Source organism: Erythrolamprus reginae, chromosome 1 (genome assembly GCF_031021105.1).
Source record: "Erythrolamprus reginae isolate rEryReg1 chromosome 1, rEryReg1.hap1, whole genome shotgun sequence".
Lineage (NCBI taxonomy): Eukaryota > Metazoa > Chordata > Lepidosauria > Squamata > Dipsadidae > Erythrolamprus > Erythrolamprus reginae.
The window spans coordinates 148,903,993-148,928,522 of NC_091950.1; the positions used below are offsets into that span (position 1 = coordinate 148,903,993).

Consider the following 24,530-nt stretch of genomic DNA (forward strand, 5'->3'; position numbering starts at 1 on the left):
GGGGAAGGATACTGCAAAATCCCCATTCCCTCCCCACTCTTGGGGGAAGGATACTGCAAAATCCCCATTCCCTCCCCATTCCTGGAGGAAGGATACTGCAAAATCCCCATTCCCTCCCCACTCTTGGGGGAAGGATACTGCAAAATCCCCATTCCCTCCCCACTCTTGGGGGAAGGATACTGCAAAATCCCCATTCCCTCCCCACTCTTGGGGGAAGGATACTGCAAAATCCCCATTCCATCCCCACTCTTGGGGGAAGGATACTGCAAAATCCCCATTCCCTCCCCACTCTTGGGGGAAGGATACTGCAAAATCCCCATTCCCTCCCCACTCTTGGGGGAAGGATACTGCAAAATCTCCATTCTCTCCCCATTCCTGGGGGAAGGATACTGCAAAATCCCCATTCCCTCCCCACTCTTTGGGGAAAGATACTGCAAAATATTGCAAAAGCCTCAGTGGTGCAGTGGTCAGAGTGCAGTACTGCAAGCTACTTCGGCTGATCCCTGACTGCCAGCACTTTGGCAGATCAAATCTTAGTAGACTCACGATTGACTCAGCCTTCCATCTTTCTAAGGTCGGTAACATGAGGACCCAGATTGTTGGAGGCAATATGCTTACTCTCTGTAAACCGCTTAGAGAGGGCTTTAAAGCACTATGAAGCAGTATATATATAAATGCTATTGAAAATCTCCATCCCCACCCCACTCTGGGGCCAGTTCTCCAAACTATTCAAAATTTCCGCTACAGGTTCTCCAGAACCTGTCAGAACCTGCTGAATTTCACCCCCAATAGCCACCCTTTAAAGTCCTCTGCCTCTACAGTATCTAAGCCTGTCACATCCTGTCAGTGCATGTGCAAACCCCAAATGAAGCAAAGGGGAGTTTTGTTTTCAAAAGCTTGCTTTTAAAATCCAAATATCCTTGAATATTAGGGGGGGAGGCAGGGGGAGGGAAAGGGCAATCCATCCTTTTCAGTTTTTACTCCTACACTTTAAAAAAACCCACATAATGGAGTAATAATAAGAAAAAATATGATCCCATGCCAGCAATCTAAAGCATTCTGAAAGTTGAAATCCGTGTATCTTAAAGTCTCCAAGATTGGGAACGCCCCCCATTTAAAAGAATACAGTTATCAGAATATGACATTCTCATTCACAACTGAAAGCAGTGTAGTCTATCAGCCTGCAGTGTTTTCATCTCATTCTATTCCCTCTTTAATCTAGGCCCTTACTCACATTAAATTAGTTTTTAATTCAGAAATAAGTCACAATAACTTAACATGCTGAGATTTTCATTTTGCCCAGATAAGAACTGTGTTCAGTGTTCCAGCTGTAGATATCTATCACAAATCCAATTGTCTTGCTGGCAAAATGGACCCCTCCCTTCAAAGAGGTTGGAAAATAGCCCAGGATCGCATTGGAATGACCATCATACACAAGAAGAGGTTATACCACAAAGTCCACTCTGTGTAGTTGCAACTTGAGGGCTGATGTGCGTATGCAATTCGGCCTTTGCCTGATATGGTGATAAACATTTTGTCTTTCTCCCCCAAGCAGAAATTACGATTGCACTCAATTAGCAGTGGAAGAATCGCCATTTCTGGATGGGAGTAACTTGAGAAAGTTACATTGCAGAACATCAAATCGCAACTTGACTTATGCTCTGTAACATTTCTAGACAGCAGAATGGGCCCCACAGATTCATTTCTAGAACAGGGCACGGCTTAAAGTTTAAACTGATCCAGTTTAAAATAAGGTAAAACATGATATAAAGGCATTTGAGTGCCATTGCCTTCTTCCAAGATGCTGCTTTGTTTTTACATTCATGATGTAGCTCATAGCCTTGGGATTTTGCTGTATTCAAGTATTAATTGGTGCAACCTACCCAACCCGTTTGTTCCCCCCCCCCCAATTCAACCAAGGTCAGTTAAGTGCAGCCACTTGCTTACGGGGTAACTCTCCATTTGTGAAGGGAAGAGAAAATGGCCTTGATGGGCAGAATATGACATTCTGAGAGAGAGAGAGCTGCTACCAAGGCAACGGTCAGATTAAAGGGGCCTGAGCCCAGGTCAAGAAGGTAAGGTGGGTAAATGATTCAGGTCCCTCCCTAGTTTCATACAAAGATAAAGGGAAGGAGAGGAGAGCAGAGGAAAGAAACACATTCAAATTTGCAAAGTTCTGACATTATGGCTGTTCCAATGAAAGTAGTTTTAAGCAGGGATGACATTCAGATTTTTCTTCTACTGGTTTTGTGGGCGTGGCTTGGTGGGCATGACAGGGGAAGGATATGTTGTGACTGGTCCACATCCGGCTCAGCTGGTCACAGATTTCGAGGATCAAGAGATGGATGCGCATTGGTAACCTAGGTCTGTGTTCTTGACACCTGAGTCTGAGAATGATGAGAGGTTAGAGACTGAGGGCCCACCAGAGACTGTAGCACCTCCAGTTATGGTAGTGAGTGAATCAGAGGATGAAGATGAATTAGAGGATAATGAGGAAATAGAGGAGGAGCCCCTGTTAGATGTAAGAGTGCGGAGAATGATGTCCAGGCAAGAGTATCTGAGAAAGAAAGGTTCATGGCGTTAGTAGCTCTAGGGAACATCGGCCACTCCTTGTCACTCTTTAAGGGACAATCTCACGAGAAATTATTGTGACGGGTAACGTTCCCAAATCATGGCCATGTGTGATCTCCAGAGTTAAAAGAGCACTTCTGCTTCAAGTCGGCTTTAAAACCATGCAATCTGCATCATCGGAGAGATTATGAAGATATGTGAGTTTGGTTGATTGACAGAATCATTTCAATGGAAGTTCCCTTATGAGTCTTTGGTCTCCGACCTGGACTTGTGCTTATCTCAGAGACTGGGAACGTTGCCAGAATGGACTAATTATATTTTGGACTATTAACCATTTTATACCTGGACTTTTTGTAATCATTATAGCTTCTTATATATTATCCCTTGAGTGTGTGTGACTTTTAATTCAGTCGGTGGCTCGCTGAGACAGAACAGGATACTGCAAAATACTCCATTCCCACTCCACTCCATAGGAAGGATACTGCAAAATCCCAATTCCTTACATACAGGGGTGGGTTCCTCCCTATTAAAACCAGACCGCCCAAACCATTAATGACCAGCTAGTGATGTGAAGAATGACACCACAGATTGGGTTCTGTCTGTGTCAGTCCATGCGTACCGCCAGCTCCTCAGCTGTGTTTCAGGCTGATATTACCTTCTGAGTATGCGCAGAAATGAATTTGCACGAAGGGATGTGCATGCATCTCTTCGTTCAAATTCATGAAACGTCGTGATATGAACTGGTAGCAAAGGTAAGCGAAACCCACTCCTGCCTCTCTACTCCCGGGAGAAGGATATTGCAAAATCTCCATTCCCACCCCACTCTGGGGTCAGCTCTCCAAACTACACAAAATTTCTGCTACCAATTCTCCAGAACCTTTCAAAACCTAAATTTCACCCCGGTTTTAAGCTTTCATATGGCTTTGCTTTCTCAGTCTAGCCTATTATCCATATCTCATCTATCCATTAGCTCATTAACCTATTTAAAAATTCACCATTAAAAATAATTTTACTAATGCTTTCTATCAAAAGGTGAATTTCCAAATGAACAGAACGACCGAATTTGCTGCAGCAAAAAGATCCGTTGCACCTGAAAGACTGACATATTTATGATTGGAATTATATTCTGGAATTGCAATCATCAGACGCCTGATATGTAACCCTAAATTACAAGACATTGAGCACACAAATTTTGTTGGTGGGAGTAAATAGCAGAGAGGAACAAGGCCAGGAAGGGGGGGGGGGGGAAATGTGATAGTGATAATTATATACTTGCAACATAATTACTATGCCTAGGAACAAATCAGTATTGGTTCTAACAAAATGCTTATTAACTTTTGTGTTGTTTAAAATGTGCAATTCCAGTTCAAGCCAGAGAGGACGGAAGATAATTTTCAGATTTACTTTTGCTTATTTTCTACATGAGGGAATCTTTTCAAACAATGCTGGCCTTAAGGATCTTGTAAATCCAAATTTCTTATGTCATATTTCGGAGTCTTCGGAGAGGGGCGGCATATAAGTCCAATAAATAAATAAATAAATAAATTTAAGATTATTCCCATATACATTTCAAAATGTATACGTACTTTTATTTGCTATGGGGGCCAGGGGTCTCAGGTAAGTAGAATTAATGCACCAATTAATTCCTACACTATTTGTCCCCTTCACAAATATTTTTCTAGCATCTCTAATACTTTCTTCTGTTGTTTAAAACACTGAGTTTAAAACATTTCAATATCAAAAATTTGTCCTGAATCAAACCTGAAACTGCAGTCCATGTTCCAAACGTTTGTCTTAATTTCAGGGGGGGGGGGCACCATGGTTTTGTTCTAAGATTGTTTTGTTTGTTCCAAGAGCTTCAGGTTCTATGATTGGCTTGGTATAAAATTCTCCCCAACATTACCACCTCCATACACACATTATCTGTCAGCATAGCCAGTAAGTATCAGTGACTGGTTCCAACAGTGCTCTCAGCCAAGACTGAGTGGAAGGAGAAAGCAACAGTTGCTTAAGTACTTATATAAAAATCTAAAGGACTGTAGATGTTGCGTCAGTTTAAGCAAAGCTGATCACACAAGCCTTCGGCCAATAACAGGCTAAGACAGTTCCCAGTTCCATTGTAAAACCAATATTAGGAAAACTATAGCAAAAAGAAAACAGGAGAATTGAAACAACAAATGGGTGCAGATTCTGTTCAGAGAATCTTTCCTACTGATCACTGTTGAGGGACGACACAAAATATTATTTATTTATTTATTTATTTATTTATTTGATTGATTGATTGATTGATTGATTAATTAATTTGCCGGACAAGTATAGTATTATAGTACATATTAACATAACATAAGTAGAACGTAGTAATAGGAAGGATAATAAGAGTAGGACAGGGACATTAGGTACAAAAGTGCACTTATGCATGTTGACTGGATTTAATCCTCATTTTAAAAAGCAAGTGCAAACTTTTGTGATGTGTCTTTTGGGAAAAATGCAAAACCATGATCAGCTTCAACCTGGACATCCTTTTTTAGCTAATGGCATTAGCAAATCCAGAGTGCATTTGCGTCCTTGTTGGAAATTGAAATGGTAAAACTTAACCAAAAGAGCATATGGAAAATAGCAATAGTAATAGCGTTTAGACTTATATACCGCTTCACGGTGCTTTACGTCCCTCTCTAACTTTACATAGAGGAAGCATGTTGCCCCCAACACTCTGGCTCCTCATTTTACCCACTTCAGAAGGATGGAAGGCTGAGTCAACCTTGAGCCTGGTGAGATTCGATCTGCCAAACTGCTGGCAGCCGGGGATCAACAGGTGTAGCCTGCAGTACTGCACTCTAACCACTGGCCCATCAAGGCTCTCAGTGGTGCAGTGAAGGAATGAAGGACATAAAACACAGCTCTATTCCCCTCCCCTTTGGTTTTATCTCTTATCAGATAGTATCGGTGGGGACCTAATAACCCATCAAGTGCTGCTACAATACAATCACCGTGGCCCCAATCAGCCTAGCTGGTGATAAGGGATAATCAAAGTTGTAATTTAACTATCCCTAGAGGGCCATAATTTCCCCAACTGTTTACAGGCTCTTTTAGACCAAGGCTTTGCAAATTCATGTGCCCTTGGAATCTGTTTTTTTTTTTTTAATTAGAATCGGGAAGCCCACTCATAATAAAGTAAAGATAAAGGAGTCCCTGCGGATTTTACTCTGCTAGTCTTTACTGACCATAGGGGGCGGTACTCATCTCCGTTTCAAGGGCACTGAACCTGCACTATCCTTTTAATACAATAGAATTCTTTATTGGCCAAGTGTGATTAGACACACAAGGAATTTGTCTTTGGTGCATATGCTCTCAGTGTACATAAAAGAAAATATGCATTTGTCAGGAATCATGTGTCACAACATTTAATGATTGTCATAGGGTACAAATAAACAATCAGGAAACAATATTAGAAACATAGAAACATAGAAGTCTGACGGCAGAAAAAGACCTCATGCTCCATCTAGTCTGCCCTTATACTATTTCCTGTATTTTATCTTACAATGGATAGATGTTTATCCCAGGCATGTTTAAATCTAGTTACTGTGGATTTACCAACCACGTCTGCTGGAAGTTTGTTCCAAGGATCTACTACTCTTTCAGTGAAATAATATTTTCTCACGTTGCTTTTGATCTTTCCCCCAACTAACTTCAGATTGTGTCCCCTTGTTCTTGTGTTCACTTTCCTATTAAAACACTTCCCTCCTGAACCTTATTTAACCCTTATTTATATTAATATAAATCGTAAGGATACAAGCAACAATTTACAGTCATACAGTCATAAGTGGGAGGAGATGGGTGACAGGAGCTAAGAAGATTAATAGTAATAGTAATGCAGCCTTAGTAAATAGTTTGACAGTGGTGAGGGAATTATTTGTTTAGCAGAGTGATGGGATTTGGGGGAAAACTGTTCTTGTGTCTAGTTGCCTTGGTGTGCAGTGTTCTATAGGGTTGTTTTGAGGGTAGGAGTTGAAACAATTTATGTCCAGGATGTGAGGGGTCAGTAAATATTTTCACCGCCTTCTTTTTGACTCGTGCAGAATACAGGTCCTCAATGGAAGGCAGGTTGGCAGCAATTGTTTTTTCTGCAGTTCCGATTATCCTCTGAAGTCTGTGTCGGTCTTGTTGGGTTGCAGAACCGAACCAGACATTATAGAGGTGTAGATGACAGACTCAAAAATATCTAAAGACATTTCTGTGGTCATGTGGCCAGCACACGTCACGGACTACTATTACCTTCCCATTAAATTGGTATCTATTTACCTACTTTGCATGCTTTCAAACTGCTGAATTGGTGGGAGCTCACCCTGTTGCATTGCACTCAGGCCTCAAACTCAGGCTGTTGGCTTTCCAGCCAAAAAGCCCAGCATCTTAACTGCTGAGCCATCATGCTGCTCACTCGTCATATCTAAGTGGTCAGTTATTCTTTGCATTTCAGGAGTCCCACTCTGGAGAAGATGTGAACCAAAATACTCACCTGAGGCACTAATGTATAAATCTATACTAATTTTAGTAGTTTTTAATAAATTTTAAACGTTCCAGAGATAGCAATGGCTGTTGCCTTTTCATTTATAAATACACCTGGAACTCGCATTTTTAGGACAATTCTTAAATCTATACCTGTACATAAAACTCTCAGTCTAAAAGTTGCTGAGTTACATAATGCCTCGAGCAAAGGCTCTTGGTATTTCTATTTCACAGATGGCTGACACCTGAGCAAAAAGGTAAGTGATTACAGGACCATTTCCCACACTTATGACTGCTTGCCGTAGTCCCTTGGTACGTGGTTTACATTCAGATGCTTGACAGCTGGTTCACATTTATGACTGTTACAGTGTCCTGGCGTCCTGTGATCTCCTTTCCCAACCTTCTGAGAAGCAAAGTCAATGGGGAACCAGATTCGCTTAACCACCGAGTTACTAATTTAACAACTTTATGATTCAGTTAACAAATGTGGCAAGAAAAGTCGTAAAATGGGGCAAAATTTAAATTTCTCATTTAGCAACATACATTTTGGCTTCCATTGTGATAATATGTGAAGCACTACCTATACAATGCCAATTACGGCAAAAAAATGATTTGTTGTTATTTCGTTAAAATGAACTTGATGTCATTGCTTTTAAAAAAGCCACTGGGGGTTAGAATTGCTTCCTGAGAATCACCGAGTGATCTTCCACTAGGTCATTTCTACACAATCCTGCTATAGGCTGAAAGAATTCTGGAAATGTATAGCTCTTAAATTCCAGGGGGCCCAAATTTCAGAAGGCCCTATCATCACAACTCACCTCAACTTTTTTACAGCTTTTCTACAATGTTTTCGTGGCTATTTATTTATTTATTTGTTTATTCATTTATTCATTCATTCATTCATTCATTCAATTTTTATGCCGCCCTTCTCTTTAGACTCAGGGCGGCTTACAACATGTTAGCAATAGCACTTTTTAACAGAGCCAGCCTATTGCCCCCACAATCTGGGTCCTCATTTTACCCACCTCGGAAGGATGGAAGGCTGAGTCAACCTTGAGCCGGTGATGAGATTTGAACCGCTGACCTTCAGATCTACAAGTCAGCTTCAGAGGCCTTCAGTACAGCACTCTACCTGCTGTGCCACCCCGGCTCATTTTGCTTTCGGAACTACAGTGGCAGTGGTGGAACTCAATTTTTTTACTACCGGTTCTGTGGGCGTGGCTTGGTGGATGTGGCCAAGGAAGGATACTGTAAAATCTCCATTCCCTCCCCACTTCAAGGGGAGGTTACTGCAAAATCCTCATTTCCTCCCAATCAGCTGGAATTGAGAGAGTAGGTGGGCCAGTGAGAGGTGTATTTACTGGTTCTCTCAAAATTTCCGCTACTGGTTCTCCAGAACTGGTCAGAACCTGATGAAACCCACCTCTGTACAGTGGGGTTGGGGGGATTATTCTTTAAGAGTTCAGGGTTTTTTGTCTTAAACAGTTGTGTGGCAGATTTGAAGCTCCCTTAGAGGGCAGAATTGTATTTATTTATTTTTTGAAATTCACTAGGTTGTTGTGGTTGTCACATTTTTTTCCCCCTTGGATGCCACAAAGTCTGGGTATAAATCAGTGTCCTGTACAAATAAGAGTGGTTCACTGTTCACTTTTGAAAATGTAACACACAGTTGTACAGGCAATTGTTTGTAAAAGGCACTGTCTCTTATTTTGCAAAGTTGAGTATACTTTGCATACCAGCCTGTATCATTTCTTCAGAATCTCAGGAATCCTATTCAGATATCAAGAAGTGACATATAATGTGTACAAGGAATGTTATGTAACATGCTTTCTTATTTCTATCCAGAACCACCAACCCTTAACCTCGCTTATGTGCTGTCTCACTGCTTTGCATTATCCCCAGGGTTTTCAAACACTTTCTCCTTCTGTTCCGCCAGTTTGCTTAGACCAGGGGTCCCCAAACTGGGCAACTTTAAGACTTGTGGACTTCAACTCCCAGAATTCTCCAGGCAGCATAGATGGCTGGAAAATTCTGGAAGTTGAAGTCCACAAGTCTTAAAGTTGCCAAGTTTGAAGACCTCTGACCTAGACAAACCTCTGCAACTTTCTTGGCAAGGTTTTTCAGAAGAGGTTTTGCCATTGCCTCCTTCCTAGAAGTGAGAGAAACTGACTGGCCTAAGAACACCCAGCTGCCTTTGCGTGTCCCAGGCAGGATTTAGAACTCACGGTTCTTAGAAACCCAGTTTTCTAGCCTGATACATTAATCACTGCACCTCATGTGGCTCTCTTTCAAACACAATAGAACCCTAATGGAAACTGATGAATTTGTGGTTTCATTAGCCTCAGTGGTGCAGTGGTTAGAGTGCAGTACTGCTAACTACATGTGTTGACCGCTGGCTGCCAGCAGTTTGGCAGATGGAATCTCAGTAGGCTCAAGGTTGACTCAGCCTCCCATCCTTCCGAGGTCGGTAAAATGAGGACCCAGATTGTTTGGTGGCAATATGCTGACTCTCTGTAAACCACTTAGGGTTATAAAAGCACTGTGAAGCAGTATATAAATCTAAAAGCTATTGCTATTAAGATAAGGATTGGGCACGAAATAATAACCTATACCATAATGACTTTAAGATAAAATCAAGTGGGGAAGGTGACCAATCTCCAGGATCTCCAGGACCCAACTCCGAGCAAGGATCCTTAGTAAACAAATAACAAATGAAAGAAGGATGGGAAAGAAGACAAACTCAAACGCCAATCAAACTTCTCTGCTCGCTACAGAATACCTTATTCTACCAGATTTGAAATTTTGGGCTTAGAAAATCTAGAGCTACATCACCTTTGATCTGACCTAAATGTAATAACAATAATAATTTATTAGATTTGTATGCCGCCCCTCTCCGCAGACTCGGGGCGGCTCACAACAATAATAATAACAATATGACAATGTAACAAATCTAATATTTTTTTTTAAAAAATCTTAAAAACCCATCATTTAAAACCACACAATACAAGCATACCATACATAAAACTATATAAGCCTGGGGGAAATCAATTCCCCCATGTCTGGAGATACAGGTGGGTCTTAAGCAATTTGCTAAAGACAAGGGGAGTGGGGGCAGTTCTGATCTCTGGGGGGAGTTGATTCCACAGGGTTCATAAAATCATCTACCACAATGTTCTACCAGTCAATGAATACTTCAGCTTCAGCCGCAACAACACACGCGTTCAAAAGAGATTCAAACTCAATGTAAACCACTCGAAACCTGACTGCAGAAAATACTTCAGCAAGAGAGTGATCAATGCATGGAATGCACTACCTAACTCTGGTTTCTTCCCCAAACCTAAAAAACTTTAACCTTAGACTGTCTACAGTCAACTTCACCCCATTCCTGAGAGGTCTGAAAGGGGCGTGCATAAGTGCACCATTGTGCCTATTGTCCCTGTCCTACTGTCCTATTGTCCAAATCCACTTATATCTACTTTGATTTTGTTTATGTTTATACCATACCTATTATCTTGTACATGTTTTGACAAAATAAGTAAATAAAATTTATAATATAATATAAAAAATAAAATAAAAACAGTAGTGACTGTGAGAGAGTTCTTGGAGTCTTGGTGGATAACCAACTAAATATGAGCCAGCAATGTGCAGTGGCGGCCAAAAAAGCCAACACAATCTTAAGCTGCATCAACAGAGGGATACACTCCAAGACCAGGGACTCGCAGTGATGGGCTCCTACGGGAACGGTCAGGAACGCAGTTCCGGTAGCAAAATTTGGAGCTCCACCCCAGAGCAACCAATTTACACTGAAAGATGTTGAAACAAAATGCATAAGCCACGCCCACAGCGTGGTAGTAAAAATTTTGGTAGCCCATCACTGCCAAGGAGGTACTAATACCACTCTATAGTCAGACCGCACCTACAGTACTGCATTCATTTTTGGTCACCTAACTATGAAAAGGACATTGAAACCCTAGAGAAAGTTCAGAAGAGAGCAACCAGAATGATAAGGGGACTGGAAACCAAGACATACAAAGAGAGATTGCAGGAACTGGGCATGGATTGTCTAGCAAAAAGGAGCACCAGGGAGGACATGATGGCAGTATACAGGTACTTAAGGGGTTGCCACGTAGAGGAGGGGGGTCACACTGTTTTTCAGGGCACCAGAGTGCCAGACCAGAAGCAACGGATAAAACTTCAGAACAGCAGCTGTAGAACATTCTGACGTTGCTGTTGGTTTTGCCAGACCAGGCCTTGCACGTTCAAGCCATCAAGCTTCCTTAAGCAAAACTGATGTTCTACCACATTGTGCTGTGTGCTATCCCCCTATGCTTTACATACATCAACTAAAAGCTGGCTTGTCCGGGCACAGTGGGAGTGACTTCTGGCAGCACTACTGCTTCTTATTTACAAATACAGAGGCATCAACAACAACATCCACCACTCTAGTCACAACGAGGAAAGGAGCATTGTGCCATTAGGATGCAAGCTCTTACCCCTTTCGCAGATATGTGTAATTCATATAAAAAAGAGCAACAGCTTGCATCATATTGTCATGATGCCGAGAACTTTGTGTCAACTCTCTTAAACACTCAGAGATAGCCCTGTTCAAGCCCCCTAAATATTTGTGATGGTCCTCAAATTGTCCTGTGAAACCCCCCCCCCCCCTTGCTCTAAATGGGTAATAAAATACTGTACAATAAAATGGTGGTTCTTGATCTTTTCTTCACAATAGACCCTTCTTAAATGCTTTTTTGTGATCACGGACCATGGTCACAGACCACCAAGACTCAAGATTTAAATCCTAACATTTCTTCAAGCCTTTGATGACATGGTGTCACCTCCCAAGGTGTTCAGGGACCACAGGTTGAGAACCGCTGCAGTAAAAAATCTCTATGTTATCCTACTTCCTGAAACTCACTAGAAACAAGTGAAGGGTTGTGAAATATGTTTCTTGTGAATGGAGCAACAACTCGTCTTAAAATTGGGATTCCTTACCCAGGTTACTCAGGGGCTCTCATTCAGCAACTACTGGGGCATGCTAGTAAACCATCGGATCGTCCAATGTTGCTGCATTTCCCCATAATCTGAGAGAACTATGTGGAAACAGCTCCCATGCAAAAAAAGAAAGATTAAGAAGAAGATCCCAACTAATGACAAAGGACAGTAAAGACAGCCGGGCGCCCATCTCTGACCTTGGAATGCGGCCAGACATATGCAAGACTTGGGCCTCCCACTCCTGAGGTCACTTCTGCATCAGCTTTGAGGAAAATGGGGAAGCTATTATAGCTGAATTCTCCCCACGTTCAGAGGAAAGGTTATATTGTCAGGGCTGGCCTTTGTCCCCAGGAGAGGCACAAAGGGCTGTTCCAGTTTCTACAACCATACTCTCTTGTTTATTCTGGGCCTCAAGAGATAAGGTGAGATAGAAGGATACAAAAACCCAAGCAAAAGAGAAATGTTTATCCTTAATAAATGCCTAGCAGGAGGAGGACAGGTGAATTGAAGCTTCCAGGTGAGGTCCCCTAAAACTACCTTCCGGCTCATAAATCCTCCTGAGACAACAGGTAACAAAATTACTGCCTTAATTCAGACCAAAAACAAAGAGGTCACTGGGGAAATGTGCTGTATTGTGCTTTATGGATTCCCTGCAGAGCAAAAGTGGAGATGGTGCTCCTTAACTCTAGAGATGCTAAAAATCATCCAATTTTTAGCACCTCTAGAGCTACTGCCCAGATTCATACAGGATGTTAAGTCATAACATGTTTGATTTGGCTTAGAGTACTATTATGAAGCCAACCCATGCTATGTGTTAAATGCAATGTGTGACTCCAACTTAACTCTTTAAGAAGACCCGTTACATAATCCCTTGAAAATCTTTCTACTCATCCCTTTTTGACAGAAGCCAACATGCCATGGAGTCAAAACCACAGACAACAACTGACTGAGCACCTATGCATTACTCATAGCTGTTTCCTTTCAACACCATCACATATGAAACTATCTCATTTGTGCTATTATTCCAGATCAGGGCTATATTGAATAGTTACCCATATGGATTTCAGAGAAAATCTAGAAAAATCACATACTCAGTTCAGAACTACGTACTGTCAATTTGTATCTTGGTTAATTCCTATTACAACCAGCAGGGGTCAACGGAGAGCTGCAAAGGAAAAGCCAATGGACCTCGGGCAGGGTCTCTAACTTCTGGTCCCAGGGTATGATCCCGGAGAGTCTTAAACCCGCTGGACAGCCAGCCATGTTGGAGGAGCAGAGGAAGAAAGCCCTCACACCAGATTTTCTGGAAATGCTGAACCATATCCATTTCAATTCAGGCCAAGTTAACTGCGGTAGATCTTCACAGCTGACTTCATTTTTCCCCAGATTAGAAGTGTCTTGCCTTTATGGCAGAGGTCTTCAACTTTGGTCACTTTAAGACATTGCGGACTTTAACTCCCAGAATTCTCCAGTCAGCATTGCATAGCTGGCTGGGGAATTCTGGGAGTTGAAGTCCACAAGTCTTAAAGTTGCCAAGTTTGAGGACCCCTGCTTTATGGGGAAGGGGGAGAAGTGGGATTTTCCTATTGTAAGACGCCAAGCACTTGAAAAAATGTAAAACATTTTTGTCCCTCCTCACAACCCAACAAATAACTAGAAAGAAATAGCAGCCCCCATTCCTCGCACTGTATTTGCCTTGGCTACAGGAAAATCCTGCTGTTGGGTAGAGTGAGGCAGCTGCTTCCAGCGGTAGATACTAGAAGAGAGGACAGTGGGAGCCCTATCTGGAGACGGATGGAGCGGGAATTTCTTTATTCCTTACTTCTTTCACTGTGCCAAACCTTACACTACCGTAGTAATAAAATGACTTAAATAATTACCATATATAAATTAACCCAATTTATCTTTTTTTAAGTAAAAAGTTTTTATTAAAACACACACATATACAAAACAAACAGAAAGTAGAGATACAATTTCCCCATATTAACCAAAAACTTACATCGATGAATATCAACAATTATAATATTCAAATACATACACACACACACACACATGCACACATTTTATAAATTACTCTTTCTTTCTTTCTTTCTTTCTTTCTTATTTCTTCTATTACATTGTTGTGTACAATAATCTTACATTGTTCTATATTAGTTTATCTTAAAGATTTAATATTAGTCATTCAAATATTGACAGTTCTAATTCATCTTTTACCTATTCTTTCTCTCTTCCGGGCATTCATATAATTTATTTCATACTAAGTAAAATTGGGTTTCCTCTTTTTCTTTTATTTTCTTCATTAATTTGTCCATTTTAGCACAATGCAATATTTTTCTAATTATGTCCTCATGTTAATTAACCCAATTTATCAGGGAATAGACATTTCGTTAGTTTTCCATCAAATAACAGCATGAAATCCCACTTCTAAAATTCATTAGTCTGTAGCTCAATGTCGATGGTTTTTCTAAATGGGGCTAAATTAAAGGCTCTGGAACAGATATGGTCCACCAGTTGCCCGATCTGTGTCTGCCACATACTTTAGGCAAAGAAGTAAGATCCTGTCAGTCTTGTCTCTGCAACATGCTAGTCCTCAGTTACGCTGCAGACACAGGATGAGCAATGTTGGCTCAATGTTAGAAGAAGGCATTCATGGCGCTGTTTTGCTCCTGGTGGAGAAATCAGGATTCTAAAAAATGGAACATGATATTGAAGACAAAGCAAGAAAAAGCCAGACACCAGATTAAACTAAGGATGGGCTTGTTTTATGCAGCAATGTGTGTATTGCCTGTGCTAAATACGTGGGAATCATAATTTGCAGCAATAAGCGATGCCAATTCTTGCTGTCCAGATATATCATGGGGATTTTCCAAGTAGGCGGAGAGGGACAAGCAGGTTCATCCTCCATCTTGAACTTCACTGGGGAGGGTGTGAGCATTATTACAAAGGTGATGCCAACCCTGCTGTGTGTGTTGCCATCAAGTCAGTGTCGATGGCTGGTGGCTGTCTGGGCAAATCTCTGCCATCTTCTTGTCAAGGGGCTACCTTTGAAAAGTGTTCGGAAAATTCAGATCATGCAGAATGCAGCTGCAAGAGCAATCATGGGCTTCCCTAGGTATGCCCATGTTACACCAACACTCTGCAGTCTGCATTGGTTGCCGATCAGTTTCCAGTCACAATTCAAAGTGTTGGTTATGACCTATAAAGCCTTCATGGCACCGGACCAGATTATCTCTGGGACCGCCTTCTGCCGCATGAATCCCAGCGACCAGTTAGGTCCCACAGAGTGGGCCTTCTCCGGGTCCCGTCAACTAAACAATGTCATTTGGCAGGACCCAGGGGTAGAGCCTTCTCTGTGGCGGCCCCGGCCCTCTGGAACCAACTCCCTCCAGAGATTAGAATAGCCCCCACCCTTCTTGCCTTTCGTAAGGTCCTTAAAACCCACCTCTGTCGTCAGGCATGGGGGAACTGAGATATTCTTTCCCCCTAGGCTTCTACAATTTATGTATGGTATGTTTGTATGTATGATTGGTTTTTAAAATAAGGGTTTTTAGCTGTTTTAGTATTGGATTGTCGCATGTTATTTTTACCATTGTTGTTGGCCGCCCCGAGTCTACGGAGAGGGGCGGCATACAAATCCAATAAATAAAGAAAATAAAATAAAGGTTTCAGAAGAGGTTTGCCATTGCCTCCTCCTTAGGGCTGAGAAAGAATGACAGGCCTAAGATCGCTCAGTTAGCTTTGTGCCTAAAGTGGGGCTAGAGCTCTCAGTCTTCAAGTCTTTAGCCACAATACCAAACTAGCTCCTCTACCCGTCTTCTTAGTCCTAGCTAAAAATCTATATTCTCTTGGGTTCAGAAAACAAACAGCTGCACCCTTGAAATAGGTTTGATGGATACAAGAGGGTTCCAGGGACCAGACCAAGGTGAAGAACCTCTCCTTTATTCAAACAGAAAGTCTTCATTCACCTTGAGCTGAACCAGCTTGTATTCTGGGTGCTCAGACTCAATTTATTTCCCCTGCCAATCTGGAGGAGAGGAAGCACAGACCCTAACAGCAGCTCACCGCACACACTGGCAGGGCTTGGCCCGGCTTTACTGTTTGCAGGCCACACAGAGGGATGTTGGGAAGCCAATAGGCAAAGAAAGCCAGGCAGGGTGGGGAAGAGGTGAGGCAACCATGCGGAGGCCTTATCTGAGCTCAGGCACCACGAGCAAACAGAGACAGAAATTCTTGAAAAAGATGGAGTGATAAGAGCAGGTGGGTGGGACCCCCGTTGCCCAGGGATATGTAGACCCTTGGACTTGACAAAACTCCATCTGCAGGGGAAAGCCAAGGAGGAGCTGGGTCCCCACCCCGACTGCTCAGGAGCTCTCCCTTCGAACCCCATCTCAGTCCAGCCCAGATTCAATCCAGCAAGCAGGACAAATCACCCCCCCTCCCGGGGGAATTGCTAAGGAAGCAAAGGAGAGAACTACTATACTCAGACCACTGTCCTGATATGCAGTTTTTATGGTTTGGCAAAAAGACATCCACATTAGCACCTTTGTGGGCAGTATTTCGCACATTGCACAGCCCATGTTTAGAGAATAATTCAGAGGGAATAATACTGGATCCATAGGAGAAACCTCAATTTGCAGACTGAAAAAGACTCCATACTATCCAGGGTCACCGGGTACTGCATCATTTGGGAGGGATATGTGTGTGTGCCACTGCTCTCAGCATCGCTGCCTACTGTAGGGTTCCGGTTGAGAAAGGGAACAACAAAAAAAGAGAGATTTGCTGAGTGGTTGTGTTCATTCCTCATTACGGGCAGGTAATCCCTGGAATGGGGGAGCTAAAGAAATCCCAATTCCCAGGGTGCACCCCAGAATTGCATAGGCATGGAGGTGGACATCTGGTCTTAATCCTGCTTACATCTCAGAATATTTATTAATTATTTATTTTATTTATTAGATTTGAATGCCGCCCCTCTCCACAGACTCGGGGCGGCTAACAACAATAGTGAAACAACATATAACAAATCTAATATTTAAAATAATTTTAAAAACCCTAATTTAAAAAACCAAACATACACACAAACATGCATAAATTGTATAGGCCTAGGGGGGATGGCATATCTCAGTTCCCCCATACCTGACGACAGAGGTTGGTTTTAAGGAGCTTACGAAAGGCGAGGAGGGTGGGGGCAATTCTGATCTCTGGGGGGAGTTGGTTCCAGAGGGTCGGGGCCGCCACAGAGAAGGCTCTTCCCCTGGGTCCTGCCAAATGACATTGTTTAGTCGACGGGACCCGGAGAAGGCCAACTCTGTGGGATCTAACTTGTCGCTGGGATTCGTGCGGCAGAAGGCGGTCCCGGAGATATTCTGGTCCGATGCCATGAAGGGCTTTATAGGTCATAACCAACAATTTGAATTGTGACCGGAAACTGATCAGCAACCAATGCAGAATGCGGAGTGTTGGTGTAACATGGGCATACCTGGGGAAGCCCATGATTGCTCTCGCGGCTGCATTCTGCATGATCTGAAGTTTCCGAACATTTTTCAGAGGTAGCCCCATGTAGAGAGCGTTACAGTAGTCGAGCCTCGAGGTGATGAGGGCATATGTACCTTAAACTCTGAAATAAATAAACAGCTTTGCCTGTTGTGCTCAAAGCCTAGCAGGCTGGTCTTGATTTCACTTCCTTCCTTCAGCCACCCTGATGCCCACAAAGTCAGGCTGAGGCTACTGACTCAGCAGGCTTCCAGATCCATCACAGGGGCTGCCCTGGACCATCATCCTGGCTGGCAAGCAAGAGAGGCAAGCTCCCCACCCCACCCCACCTCGAGGGTGCCAAGCATCTTATCTGCATTCCTGGATCCCACAGGCATTTCCCCCGGTTATACCAGAGAGCCCTACATAACTTTCGGCCCCACACCACCCATCCCCCCCCCTGCTGTCGCCACCCTGATTTCCTGCTCCAATGGGGCAAGACTTGTGGAATTTACAAGAGGGAATCGTCCCCTGTGTAAGCATCTCAGTCATGCTTATGTCAACATCTTCACAGCCCCGCTGCTGCTCGGCACTCACCTTGCTCAAACACACTCCCAGCAACCCTGGCCCGCAGGGAGACTGGGGAAACTGAGGCATGGGGGGAAGGGTGAGGGGAGAAGAACTCAGCTTGTGGGTTGAAAATCAATCCTGCATTTAGGAGGTGGGGGAGTGGGGGGGAGCAGCAGGGGCTCTGGGTTTCAAACTGCAGAAAATATCCTATTTTGCTTGTTCTCCACACCCAATTCAGTGAACCCAGGTCATTCCCTATCATCCTTCCAGGTTCTTCCTAGCCCCATGATAAGGGTATAGCAAGGTCCTCAAATAAATCTCACTGGCTTTTGCTGCTTTTAGTATGTTTTTAATGTTTTACTATTCCTCTGCAAACTGCCCTAGGAATTTAACTGAAGGACAGGGTGAAAATCTTGATAAATGATTAATTAAGGCTGCAGTTGTAGGCATGTTTCCTAGGTAGTATGAAAGTAGTCTATTTGAAATCAGCAGGCCTTACTTTTGAGCAGATCCAGAGAACTCTGCTGAAAGTAACTAGAACACATGCTGTTAAAAATAGCTTTTTTCCAGTTTAATCTTAAACCTATCTACCTTCTCAATCTCTCTCTCTCTTCCTCTCTCTCCCTTTCACACATAAATATGCCTAGCTATGAATCATGGTTCACATTCAGTGATATACCCATGTTTTCCCCCAAATAAGACCCTGTCTTATATTTTTTTGAACCCTGAAATAAGTGCTTGGCCTTATTGCCATGCACTCAAAAACACGATTGGGCTTATTAGCAGGGGATGATTTTGGACTTCTGGTGTAGTTCATCCCTCATGGAACCTCTCTCTTAGCAGTATGTTATTATTAGAGAGAAATTCCTTGAAGATGGGCTCCAACATAAGTCCCGAAACTCGGAAGACAAAACCTCAGTTTCCATTGAATGACCCAGATTGGATCCTGAATAGTTAGATAATTTTAACTTCCGTTTCTTTTTTTTCTTTTAATATATTAATATATGTGTATTTTGCTTGTCAGAGAATACGACTCTGCTCCTGAATGCAGCCCTAAATGTTTTTTCTTTAGTCTTGCCTTGTTGGCAATGCTGCTTGGGCTCCTCGCTCCAAATATTTTGAAGCTCACCACTATTTTCAAAGCAAGAAAGAGAAGAGATTAAAATATCATCTTATTATTTTATACCCATCCCTCCCCATTTTGCAGCATACGTATATAAACTCACACGTACATAAATCATTTTTTTTCAAAGATGCATATTTTTAGAAAAGTTAAAAAAAAAGAATAATAATCCTGGCTCTTAATCACTGAAACCAACTCATCCAACCAGGTTTGCTCACTCCAGCCTGCCTTCCACCCTCCCTTCATTTCTCTCTCTCTCTTTCAGTAGGCAATGTTTGTTTTGGGACATTTTCAAAGGTGAGGCTTTCATCAATTTGTTTTCCATTTTCTGTATCTAGAAGGTAAATTTAAAATTCCTCCGTTGGCTTTTCTGGCTGGGGGATTACAAGAGTGCAAGGCTCCCAGAAGGATACCATGTGGTGGTGGGCTGGACTGGGATATGCACTATTAGTTTAAAAAGGGATAACCTACTTTCTTTATCTCATTAATAGTCATTAATGGCACATTTTATTTATCTGCTTTGGGGGCGTCAGATGTAAAAACAATTTCTTTGGGCTGCAGAACAAGTAGCCTAATAGTCACAAAAGCAGGATTCTAGCAGGAATTCCAATTTAATTTTCTCGGTGTTTTTGAACCGTGATATATTTTCACCTGTCAACTCCAATTCTATGTCTAGGAACTTCCTGGACTAGGAAAATTCAGTGTCCATCATTCTATTGGTTCTCTTTCACTGTTTTCCAGAATCAAAAGTGCCCACAACTACTGCTTTGTCCAGGTAAAAAGTTCTAATGAAGTAACTCAGCAGCCTAAATTATATCCACTTCTACTGCTGACTGCTTGTTGAACCCAGTTGGAAGTGCTGAAGTTTATCTATCTGGGAGGCAACGTTTAGCTAGGTTGTGAGTAGCTTTGGTCTTACTTTCCTCTTTAACCTGGTAGGACCATAGAATGAGACCCTGCCCTCAAAAACAACCTACTCCTGGAAATCTTGTATGTCTCCCATCCACCCCATACCCATCAACCAAGACTGTCAAAACATCCCATTTAGGAGCACTTTTAATCAACAGAACGTAGCCACTTTCTTGATATTTACTAGTTTGGAGAGAACAACTAATTACAGTTGACTTTTTCTCCATAAACTTAATTTTGATGTGGGAGAAGGCTGATATCTATGGGCCACATGGAATAGTGGATTAACTCTTCTCTCCCCATCTATGCGTATCTGAAAATACCCAGCCCCACCTCCATCATTTCACTAATGTCTACATTGGCACTTACTAGAAAGTTTCTTCCTCAACCCTTCCTGTCTATATCTTAAATTGCCAGATTGGGAGACCAGACTTTCTGCAGTTTGTGGCACATGACGGAGAGGATGATTAACGTTTCCTGCCCCTGATACAAGCCTTCCACGCAACTAGCACTAACCTTTTGGGGGGAAATTATTGCTATCAATGAAAAATATAAGGAAAAATGATTCAGGGGAGTGCTCTCATTGATCTGTGCCTTGCAAAATCTCTGCTTCCTATAGACCCAGATTTGGACTAGGCTCCTAGACAAATCTCCATTTGTGGCCTAAAAAGTCATTTTTGCTAACTAATATTAGAATAGCCAGGGGCCTATTAGAACAGGGCATTAATTTGCACTGAAATATTCCCATTTAGTTCTCCCAAGTCTCCTAAACATGCTTTAGAGCACAAGGCTCATGTCTACAGGCTTTCCTGGCTCAACGTATCTGGGCCATTGCTGCTTTTTGATTCTGCTGCTTCTACATTATTTGATATGAAGTGGTATGATTGGTTTATCACTAGTTACAGGGATGGTAGTAAGCTTAGAAGCGTTTGGGAAATACCACAGTGCATTGAATCAGTAGTCCCCATAGCCCAGCCTCTAACTCCTGATTTTTGCCAACTGTTTTGTAAGGTCCAGAAGTAGAATATGCTGAACTATCCACATGCTGAAATATTCATCCCCAGCATTTGATAGTCGCGCTACAAACAGCTTCAACATGAAGATTAGAATTTTTGCTGTCCTGGTCAGCAGCTACTATCGGACCCTAAAATCCAATAGTGGCTTATTTCTGATGCCCATCTATCATTTGGTTGTACAGATTCTTGTAAATGTTGCTGGAATAGAAAGACTTTGGTGTGATCCAACCAAATTTTGCTTAGATTTGTCTAATTGTTCATATCTCATTTTCCAGGCCTAAGTTCATGCTACTTTCTTAAAGATTGGGAAAGTAAGTGAATTTCCAATTACAGTACTTGGTTTGTAAGATTTAAGTAGGATTTCTAGACCAATTTGCTTTAAGACATTTCTATTTTTAAAAAATCATTTACCCTTGGAAAGTAATATCACCTTCACAAATTACACTTCCACTTAACAGAGTTTCCAACTCTGAAATCTGGTTTCGAGTGACTATACCACTTTTTATCCATCACACCTTCAGAGTCAATGTTGGGTATATCAGTCTGAGAGCACAAGGAGACTTTCCCAGATCAGAGCTGGGTTCTAAATACAGTGCTAAGTAAGACCCTGTCAACACAGGCACAAATGCTTCCCAGCACATCCAGATTCCAAAGATAGAAGCTTTTACACAATCTGTCTTCAAATGGTGCGATTCAGCGGAGAATTTCCTGAATTCTTAGGTCTTCTGATGGTTGCTATTGTTGACCCTGAATTAAGTGCTAGGGAAAGTCTTTGCAAAACTGGGGAGGGCAAAAAGCCGGCAGAGAAACACGTGGTCATTCCTGCTCTCCTGGGAAGCCATATACTGTATGTGCAAATCCTACAAAGAGGCATAAAAAGCATTTACCTCAAAGCACTGCCTACTCAAGATACGAGAGAGCGATGCTTCACCAGGTTTCTACTCAGTATCCATACAGACAGCTGGAGCCTAGGGAACTGCGTTGGCCTTAGCTATAAGCAGCCTCTCCCTGCTCATGCGTTTCTTTAACACTTCCATTAACCCCTAGTAGATTATGGGAGTTGTAGTCCAAGGCAAGCACTGGTCTGAAAAAAAATGGCTGAGCTTGGAAATCTGGTCTGAAGGAAGGAATCTCATCCAAGCCCTTTCACTGAGCAGCTTGGGTTTATTTATTCAATTTTACAGTTGATTGAGAGGGGCTGAAATCGAAAAAAGGACTTGGTATACAACATACAGTATAAATACCAGATCGTTGTCCCCTCCAATGATAAGCAAGGGAGAATAAGATAAAAAAAGGGATAAATTGGTGAATTATCTTTTCTGTTTAAACAATCAGAGCCACTCTTCTGGCTGAGTGGATCATTGATCTGCCTACTTCCGAAGCCAATAGTACTACTCAGTTCCATAGGATTTATTTCCAGGCAGGTGGGTAGGATCACAGCTCAAACAGCAAAGATTTCTCCTAGCTTTTAAATGCAGACTTGCTAATCTTTGAGTCATTTCTTTCCTCTGCAAAAATTGTGTTTTTTCTCGGGCAAAAAAATAAAATAAAATAACATTCCAACCCCCAGACCGGCATCCAAATATTTTTTTTCGCTTCTTCCCATTTTACTAATCCCTTCCTAGGCTCTGAAAATAATAACAATAGTTTCGAGTCCGGAGTACATCGGTAGGATCGGCACCACGCAGAACTCGTGGCTATAACCCGTCCATTGTCTTGGCCGCGTCGAAGGGGCGACCTAACTGCTATTTGCTTTAAACCGGGGAAGTCAAGACTGACTCCCCTTCCCATCCTTCCGACGTGTGTAAAACGAGGACCCAGATTGTTGGGGGCAATATATGCTGACTCTGTAAACCGCTTAGGGAGGGCCGTAAAAGCACTGTGAAGCGGTGTATAAGTGTAAATGCTAAGATACTGTATGGTGATCGTGAGGCGGCCGTCCCTTTGAAAACTTCCCCCCCGCAAGGCGATCCTAAATCTCGGGGTGGGAGAGAGCACACACCTGAAAAGGCAACGATCGCGAGGATCCTCCAAGGATCTCATATCATCCCTCCCCTAACTTGACCATCAACCACCCCAAAATCAACGGAAGTATTAGAATTGGGACGCCAGGCAGGTGTTTCGGAGACGGGATGGGACAAACAGGTGTGTGTCCCGCGCGCGCGGTGCGCTCGGCCGGCGGAAGAGCGAAGCGCGCAAGCCACCTGCGCGGGATCCGCACCCAGCGCTCGGGCCAGGGAGGCTAAAAGAGGCGAGCGGCGTGATAAGGGGGCAGGGGTGTGTGCGCGCGCGGGCGCCTACCTGGGTCATGAGGCGGTCGGCGCCGGTGTTCTCTTCGTCTTTGAAGATGATGTCCGGGTTGTAGTTGGGCGTCAGCTCCTTGAAGCGCTCCGAGTTGCGGGCGATCTTGCCTTCGTACCTGCCGCTGGCGCCCAGCGTTTTCTCCGGCACGTTGGGGCTGAACTGCTTGTAGGCAAGAGGGATGAGCTTCCTGGGCGGGCGGCGACGGCTGCCCACCACCCGGCCCGGCCCGCAGCCGCGCACCTCCGGCGCCAACAGGAGCAGCGCGCAGCCGCTGAGGAGGAGCAGCAGCCGCGCCGCCTTCATGGCTCTCTGAGGGGAGCTTCAGCGGGACGCGCACCAAGAGGAACAGCGGCGGCGACGGCCCGGCTGCCCCGGGAGGGGAGCAGCGGCTGCGGCCATGCGGCGAGGGGGGCAGGTGAGCTGGTCGGCCCGCTCTGAGCCGGCCCGCTCCGGCCGCCGCCAATAAATAGCGAAGGCTCCGTTTGTTTTGGCTGCCGCGGTTAAAAGCGTCGCCGCCGCCGCCGCCGCGCTCTAGCGGTCAGCGCCGCCGCCAGAGCTGCTGCTGCTCCTTTCTTGACTGCGCCTCAGCTCGCAGAGCTTGAGTGAGCGACGGAGAGGGGAAATTGAAGAAATCCGGATCGGGGACCCGCCACAGGACCGCACCCAGCCCCGTGGCCGGCTCTCTCCGCCCTCCCTTTCCTCCTCCTCCTCCTCGCCTGCCGCTGCCAGGGCCCCGCCGACCGGGAGGTGGGCGGCTGCAGGGGGGGGGCGGAGAGGCCAAAGCCCGCCCGACCCACCTCCGCGGGCTCGCTCACCTGCTGTCATTGGGGGAAGGCGGACGCGCGCCTCAGGAGGGCCGCCCTCCCCCAGGCCTCCCGCCCGCCCCAGGCTCCCGTCTCTCTCCACGTGCTCCGGGCCCGAGGTGCCAAAAGGGGTCATCGAGGCCGCCGTCCGAGGAGTGCCTGCCTTAGTGCCAGGGCCCGGCCTAAGCGGCTGGTCGTTGACGTCGGCCTCCAGAAAGGCCGTCCCCGGGCTTTCAGGACGGTTACGGGAGAGCGCCGCCCTCCAGG

At 43.9% G+C, this 24,530-nt stretch overlaps 1 protein-coding gene across 1 annotated transcript in view; it reads right to left on the reverse strand.

Moving 5' to 3' along the window:
* IHH (Indian hedgehog signaling molecule) overlaps positions 1–24,268 on the reverse strand; it is a 34,373-nt gene extending 10,105 nt beyond the window's left edge. The window contains exon 1 of the mRNA XM_070729551.1: positions 23,458–24,268. Within this exon, the coding sequence (XP_070585652.1) occupies positions 23,458–23,763 (306 nt within the window). The 5' untranslated portion in view covers positions 23,764–24,268. The remainder of the gene's footprint in view (positions 1–23,457) is intronic.
* Between the last annotated feature and the right edge of the window lie 262 nt (positions 24,269–24,530).